Below are 8701 nucleotides of genomic sequence, written 5' to 3' on the forward strand. Positions count from 1 at the left end.
TTTTTGCTTATGTGATGCTGAGGAATCGAACCCAGGGCCTCATGCATGCAAGGCAAACGCTCTACCACTGAGCCACCTCCCCAGCCCCAAACTTCTTATATAAAATTAATGAAAGTGAAAAGGAGTGAAATTACTCAATTATTTTTGACACACCTCCTTTCTATAAAAAATAAGATGTATATGTATATGTTTTGCTTATGAATTAAAATATATAGTTCATATGTAAATAATGTTTAAATTCATATAAAGAGATTGCTAAAGATATACGTGTTTATATGGTTTTTAAATAATGTTAACTCTTAAAATTACTATAACGGGGCCGGGAAGGTGGCTCAGTGGTAGAGTGCTTGCCTTGCATGCCTGAGGCCCTGGGTTCAATTCCTCAGCACCATAGAAGCAAAAAGAAAAAAAGCCGGAAGTGACGCTGTGGCTCAAGTAGTAGAGTGCTAGCCTTGAGCTGAAGAGCTGAGGAACCAGGCCCAGAGTTCAGGCCCCATGACCGGACCCCCCCCCAAAAAAATTACTATGACATTCCCTTTGGGTTTAATAGAGATTCTCTCTTCATTCTAATTTCCTCAAAAAATAAATATTATTGCCAACAGACTATTATTGACATGTAATTTTTACATTTCTGAACTCTTTAATGTTAGCTCTTGCTAAGAAGGAACAATATGGAAAATTTGAATTAATTCATACATAGTCATTTTTATTGTTATTGTAAAGGTGATGTACAGTAGGGTTATAGCTATATGTCAGGTAATGAGTACATTTCTTTTTCTTTTTGAACAATATCACCCCTTCTCTTGTTCTCTCCCAGCTTTTCCCTTCCAACCCTACCTACAAGTTGTATAATTCATTTTCAACAGTGTCCTATGAGTATCCAGCTGCATTCGTCACCTTTGTCCCACGCTTCCTCTGCCCCCTCACCATTCCAAAGACAGACAAACAGACAAAACATATATAGTCATTTTGAACTTTTCCTAAATAACCTACTGCTTTTTCTTTCACAATATCCCTCTCTTTACTTACCTTTCCCACCTTTGTTCATTTCTTGGAGTAGCTTAATGCCAGATTTTGTCATATCCATAGAGAACAGATGAAGTATCACAAGTCCACAAGATAAAAATGGTGGTTTCCCATCCCTTTCTTGAATGAGACATTGGATTAATTTGGATTGGGGACATGATATGATTAGCTGCATCAGGTCATCTGAGATAAAGATAAAAAATATATCTCATATGATAAATCAACTATAAATAGGCCAGCTAATATCTATACTTTTAATACCAACACTTATTTTTCCAATTCTTCCAAACCCCTTAATGAGTCACCCCAGTGTAAAGCCAACAGTACTATCTTCAACCAAAAGAAAAGGGCAAAGAAAAAAATTAATCATGCTCAGCATAGAAAATAAAAAGTATAACTACCCACAACATTGTATCATAAAGAAATTTCAAATAATTACCAGAAAATATTTTCTTAGATAACTACCCAACTGTAAGCTAAGTATTTCAAAATTATAAAATGAGTATTATTTTATTAATTCTTCATTTGTAGTGCTTATATTATAGTTTAGAATATCATATATGACAGGCAAGTTCAGTTATTTTTTTTGTGTATATGCAAGTACTGTGTGAACTCAGGGCCTGGATGCTGTCTGTGAGATTTTTTTGCTCAAAACTCCACTACTTGAGCCACAGCTCCACTTCGGGCTTTTCCACAAAAAAAAAAAAAAAAAATTGGAAATAAAAGCCTCATTGACTTTCCTACCTGAGCTGGCTTTGAACAATAATCTTCAGATCTCAGCCTTCTCAGTAGCTAGAATTACAGATGTGAGCCATCAGCACCTGACTATGCTCAATTATTTTCTTTAATTTGTGATGCATGGTCCAGCATATCTACGAAATTTGTCTATAAGGCTATACATGTCTAAGTACTATCTAGTTTGCTAGATGTTTGCTGGAGAAAATGTTTAACAAACTTCAATATCTATCATGAAAGCCAATTAGCTCTGTCTTCTCTTCATGAAAATTTTACAAAGGGAATTTACTTATCAGTGTATGTAAAAATAGACTCTATATATTTCTTTTTGCCAGTCCTGGGGCTTTAACTCAGGGCCTACGCACTGTCCCAGAACTTCTTTTGCTCAAGGCTAGAATTCTATCACTTGAGCCACAGTGCCACTTGGGGCTTTTTCTGTTTATGTGGTACTGAGGAATCAAACTCAGGACTTGATGCATGCTAGGCAAGCACTCTACCACTAAGCCACATTCCCAGCCCTGTAAAAAAAAAAAAAATATATATATATATATATGTATATACATATATATATATAATAATACCTACATTAAGAGTGATCTTAGAATTTGAATGCATATGAATAACTAGGCCTTTTCACTTACCAGAAGTAAAGTCTTTAGTGTGTTGTATGTATTCCAAGGCCTGATGAATCTGACCCTGTTTACACAGACAAAGAAGAGCTTTCTTGTGAAGACCACACTCACTGTAGATAATCTGAGCTAAAGCCAGACACTTGGAGTTATTATAAGCATCCTGCCCCCCATAGGCACAAATTGCATCTCCAGCTTCCTCAGAAAATGTCAGCCTAGAATAAACAGATCAATAAAGTACATGTTAAGGAATTCTTGTTGAGTAACTGAGACTAAAATATTTGAACAACTAGCATGGTAACCAATAAGAATTACAAGCTGGGCACCAGTGGTTCATACCTGTAATCCTAACTACTTAGGAGGCAGAGATCTGAGGATCACAGTCTGAAGCCAGATGGGACAGCAAAGTCCATGAGACTTTTTATCTCCAATAAACTACTCAGAAAAAGCTAGACGTGGTGCAGTGGCTTACATGGTAGAGCCTTGAGCACAGAGAGGTTCAGGGACAGTGCTCAGGCCTTGATTTCAAGCCCCAGGGCTGGCAAAAAAAAAAAAAAAATTCCAAGTCAATAATAAATTGATGATGTAGGAGAAATTAGACATGTCTTTTATATAATATTAGCAACACCAACCTGTGTTTATTCTTTTGGGGAAGCATTTATTTTTTGAAATTGAGACAAAAATTTTAAAAAATCTACAAAGAAGGAATCTTTAATTCCCATTTACTGCACAGGGGGCAGGAAATGTTTCTCTTTCCCATTTTTCACTACTTTAAGCAAGATACACTAAACTAAATCCTTGCTGAAGCTTCTGTGAAACTCTCCTTTCTGAAGTGCTTTCCAATAGTGGGTTTCTAGAACCTGAGAGATTTTTTTTTTTTAAATTTTGCAGAAACTGGGAAACTGATGGAAGTTCATCCATTCTCCAGTGACAAAAACTGCCAGCCGAGGGCAGGGATTGAACCTCACAAGATAGCCACTTCTCCATCAGTATCAACAGAGATAAAATCTTTTTCACTGCAAGAGTTAAAAGCCCCACACTCCTGCTGGATGCTGGTGGCTCATGCCTGTAATCTTGGCTACTAAGGAGGCTGAAATCTGACAACCACGGTTCAAGGCCAGCCCTAGCAGGAAAGTCCCCATGAGACTCTTATCTCAAATGAACCACCAGAAAGTCGGGAGTGGCACTGTGGCTCAAGTGGTAGAGCGCTAGTCTTGAGCACTGAGACTCAAGGACAGCGTTCTGGCCCTGAGTTCGAGCCCTGCATCCGACAGAAAAAAAAATTCTCAGATTTCAGCCTCCTGAGTAGCGAGGATTACAAGTGTGAGCCACCAGCACTTATTTATCTATTTGTTTCTTTTAAAAGGAAAATTTCCTTTACATTTTTTTTTTAGGTGGGGGGGGGGAGTCGGTCATGGGGCTTAAACTCTGGGCCTGGGCACTGTCCCTGAGCTCTTCAGTTCAAGGCGAGCTCTTTACCACTTGAGCCACAGTGCCACTTCCGCTTTCTGCCAGCTTTCTGCGTGGTTAATGGAGATAAGAGTCTCATGGATGTTCCCGCCTGGGCTGGCTTTGAACTGTGATCCTCAGATCTCAGCCTCCTGAGTAGCTAGGATTACAGGCGTGAGCCATCCTTCCTTCACTTTGTTCATTCTCCCTCCCAGCATTTGTTTCCCTTTTCTGACCGGCCCCCCACCCCCTACAAAAAACACAAAGAAAACCAAACAATAACAACAACAAAAAGAGTAAGAAGTCTTCTGATCCTGATCATTTTCTAGACCTGTTCATAGCAGCCTGTTAATTGGATTTTCTGCCAAATGAGTTTCCCCTGTTACCTTCTAAATCAGATAAAGAGATGCCTTGTTGGTTCTCTTTTTTTTCTGGTAGGTCCAACAGTCCTCTCTAAACAGAAAACAGCTATACATTAAAAACAAAAACAAAAAAACTAAAACCCCACAGACCAGACCACTGCCTCACTTAAAAGGGCCTAAAATCTTTAGGGGGGAGGAGAATGAAGAGGGGCAGATAGGTACAGAGACAAGAAATTACTTTTTTTTTTTTTTTGCTAGTCCTGGGACTTGAACTTGGGGCCTACACATTGTCCCTGAACTTCTTTTGCTCAAGGCTAGCACTCTAGCACTTGAGCCACTGTTTATGTGGTACTAAGCTACTAAAGAATCGAACCCAGGGCTTCATGCACGCTAGGCAAGCACTCTACCACTAAGCCACATTCCCAGCCTAGGAAATTTTATTCTTGCAACAAATGTAAAAAGATTGCCAGACTCAAAGGTTAAAGTCTGAAGGGAAATTGGGGAAAAAAAAAAAAAAGCAGGTAAGTCCCCAAGGGACTCTACCTCCTTTTGAAGCTTTGGAGATCTGGGAGGATCTATCTAAATCTGTCTTCTTCTTTGCCCTAGAATAGGAGCTCTCTAGATCTGTTTGTCCTTTGAATTGGTAAAAATCTGTTAGATCTTCTTAGGTGGGTACAGACAGAAAAAAAATGAAAGGCATGTCAGGCCAAAAGAAAACTAAGAGCTACCTGAGTTTTGACCTCATCTTACCCACTCAACACCACTACGGATTAGGAGTCTCTAGACTGACATGACTATGTGTAGTGCCCAGTTTAGAAAAAATAAAGGCTACAGATAGAAATTGCAATTTCAGCCTTTAACTCCCATTTCCTGCCTACTTTGTGTTACATTTTCCATTTCTCCCTACTTTTTTTTTTTTTTGGGTCCGGTCGTGGGGCCTGAACTCTGGGCCTGGGCGCTGTCCCTCAGCTCTTCAGCTCTAAGGCTAGCACTCTACCACTTGAGCCACAGCGCCACTTCCGGCTTTTTTCTTATGTGGTGCTGAGGAATCGAACCCAGGGCCTCGAGCATGCAAGGCAAGTGCTCTACCACTGAGCCACCTTCCCAGCCCCTCTCCCTACTTTTTGTTATACTAAAATAAATCCTTAATAAAACTTTAAAAAAAAGCTACAGTTAATACACTCCTAAAAAGACTGTCAGGAGTTAAAGTCACAAGGAAAGTAAACATGCTCAAATAATTGAGGGTCTCAGTATTCTCAGCAGTTACCTACAGGCTATCCAGCTTCCACATCAGCGGGCTAGAGAAGTAGCTGGAAGGTGGAGTGCTTGCTTGCATATATGAAGCCCTGGATTACACCCAGAAAGGCAACAATCCAACAATGAAACCTTAAACAGACTGTAGAATGTAAGAACTTTTTAAAAAGTTGGTTAAAAATACTGAGAACATAGGGGAAAAACAAAGGAGGAGGTAACAATGCTCAATAGGAAATGTACTCATTACCTTACTCATGTAACTGTAACCCCTCTGTACACTATTTTTACAATAAAAAAGTATTTAAAAATTTAAAAAAAAACAGAGAACAATTTTAGCTCATAATTTTAGTGAGAGATCTTGCAAGCATTTATACTAGAAGGAAAAAAGAGAAAAGGTTGACCGCAGTGTTTCTTTTAAAATTTGTAACAGATTTATAAGAAGCAGCGGGGGAGGGGGGGGAGAAGAAAGAGGGAGAAAACATATAACTGTGCCTATTAGAGAGATTGAAGAAGCAGTTCTTTGGAGACAGTTCAATCGAAAATTTTCATTTGCCATCATATTTTAATGTGCTGTCTTCACACACAGAGCTGAAGTGAACCATCTGTACTATCACAGCAACTCCACCTAGAAACTATCAGCATGAGCCAAAAGAACATTTGGGTGTTATTAAAGATATCATTTCTAATTACTGGTTATATGGAAATTGTACTATGTAGTTTTAATTAGTGGCTACAGGATAACAGGAGTGACATAGTACTGATGTCTATATACATCTAATAGATACTAACATTAAAATGAATCTTGAAACTCCCCCCCCGCAAAAAAATCCAATAAATAAAACACTCTATTGGATGTGAGCAGATGGTCTAAGGCCAGAAGACAGCTTGAGTACAAATCAACTATTTGTTAAGCAATTCCTTTAGTTCTACATTTTAATTACAGAATCTAGGTTTTAGTACATCTAGTCACATTTCCTAGGGATGAATAAGTGATTAGTCTATAAAGATGATAGTAGCTGGGAAGGTGGCTCAGTGGTAGAGTGCCCTGGGTTGGTTCCTCAGTACCACGCAGAAAAAGCCAGAAGTGGCACTGTGGCTCAAGTGGTAGAGTGCTAGCCTGAGCTGAAGAGCTGAGGGACAGCATCCAGGCCCAGAGTTCAGGCCCCACAACTGACCAAAAAAAAAAAAAGATTATAGCATAGATTACCATGCTAGAGCAAAATGACAATACCAGTCCAGGCACTGGTAGCTCATGCTTGTAATCCCAGCTACTCAGAAGGCTGAGATATGAGGATCATGTTTCAGAGAATGATCAGAAGCCTGGGCAGGAAACTCTTATCTCCAATAAAAACTACCAAAAAGGTGGGAGCAAATGCTAGTACAGTGTGAGCCTTGAGGAAGAAAAAAAAAATTCAGGGACTATTCCCAGGTCCTGAGTTCAAGCCCCAGGACCAGTGCATGTGTGCATGTGCACATGCACGCACACACACACACACATACACACACATAAAAATAATAACATCAGTATTCTAGTATTTGTTTCTCTTATAGATACTATTATTTGAGCCAGGGTGGTGGTATACATCTGTAATCCTAGCACTCAGAATATTGAGGCAGGAGAAGTGTGATAGAGGGGGGAAATTGATTAGAACATATTATAACATGTGGTCATTTAACAGTAAAATAACCCTAGCACTAACGTTAAAAAAAAAGCAAAAAGATGATATGATTTTTAGGCCAGCCTGGACTGTACAGCAAGTTTGAGGCTAGCCTGGGCTATATAGTAAGACTCCATCCACCTGAGAGAAGGCCCAGCTGGCAGATTAGTTTTGGTGTCTTTACTTCATTGTTTCCTGTTTTCCTAAAGCTGTCATGTACTTTCTCTGCCCCTGCTCCCAACTCTAAGAGGACTCTTTCAAGAACTACTTTTTCAAGTAGACCTGAGACCAGTAGAGAACACGAATAAATAACAACTATGCTTAACCCCTCTACTAAATTAAGTTATATCTCATTAAAAATCAGATCTTTAATGTCTTAAAGAAGGTAATATATAATCACTAAATCCATGCATATTACTAATTTTATGGAACTATGCTTTCCTAGTTAACATTTCAGAGGACGTTTAACCTTCTCTTGAAGTAATGTCTCCAAATTAGAGACCACCACTAAAGCAGTGATTCTTAAATTTGGGCTAAATGATTAGGCTTTCCCTAGGTCTGAATGACTCAAAAAGTAAAAAATTAGCCCATAACCCAACCTGCTTTAGGACTGGTCCTATACTGAGTTTCTGAGAAAGAGAGGAAAAACTTTATAGTAGCCATATAGTAGAGACCACATCATCAGAGCCAGAAATTAGGGAACAGAGGCTAGGGGGAAAAAAGAATGTGAACTGCCTTAAATAATATATTATTTTCCTAAAACAAGTGGCATTTTCTTAGATTATATAGTCAAGGAACTGCATATGAATATCTCAATTTTTTAAATTTACAACTAAGAAGTGGGTCAAGAACCATCATTGTGAATAGGAAATTAATCTTGTCTAAAATACCTTTGTACACATAACAAGTGCTTGTACAGAACATGAATTTTTTATTTCCTCAAATCCAAATCATTTCCAGTGCTCCTTGAAATATACATTTTGTGGAGAGTGTTGAAATGTGGCTAGGAAAAGGAAGCAAGTTCCTAAACATCTCTTACCCACAAAATATTGTGTTTTCTTTTCCATTTCATCAAGTCTGGTTTCTAGTGTACAAACTCCATTTCACAGAATTGTGGCTCATTGTATATAAACTCCCTTCTCACTCTACTCTGTCCAGCCTTAGCCTCCTGATCCCTCCCTCCTTTTCTCCCTTCCTATCATTCTACTTTCTTTCCTTCATTTTGGGGTTCAGAAAACACAAATACAGAGCAATCCTCAATAGGGAGCTAAACAGCTTCAACTTCTGCCTGATCTCCTTTTACCAGATTTAATCACAACACTAATGTACTCAGAAAAGCACACTATTCTTTAATAACCTCATTTTTAAAAATGTCTTCAAATATTATTTATAAATGAACAAAATTGATACAGAAATAATAAACAATGGTTCCTTCCCTCAAGGAACACAGCTCTGTAGTGTGGTTAATGCTCCAAAGCCACAGACAAGTAGACTTTAAACTTTTTTTTTTTTGTCGGTCGTGGGGCTTGAACTCTGGGCCTGGGCGCTGTCCTTCAGCAATTCAGCTCAAGGCGAGCGCTCTACCACT

The 8701-nt window shown here is 38.7% G+C and overlaps 1 protein-coding gene across 2 annotated transcripts in view; it reads right to left on the reverse strand.

The window, feature by feature from the left end:
- Clhc1 (clathrin heavy chain linker domain containing 1) overlaps positions 1–8701 on the reverse strand; it is a 36023-nt gene that overhangs the window by 2679 nt on the left and 24643 nt on the right. For both annotated transcript variants that reach the window (XM_013017995.1, XM_013017996.1), the window contains 2 exons: positions 2403–2605; positions 1030–1209 (listed from right to left, as the gene is read on the reverse strand). In XM_013017995.1, the coding sequence (XP_012873449.1) occupies positions 1030–1209; positions 2403–2605 (383 nt within the window). The remainder of the gene's footprint in view (positions 1–1029; positions 1210–2402; positions 2606–8701) is intronic.

This window comes from Dipodomys ordii, unplaced genomic scaffold, assembly GCF_000151885.1.
Source record: "Dipodomys ordii isolate 6190 unplaced genomic scaffold, Dord_2.0 Scaffold37, whole genome shotgun sequence".
Taxonomy (NCBI): Eukaryota; Metazoa; Chordata; class Mammalia; order Rodentia; family Heteromyidae; genus Dipodomys; species Dipodomys ordii.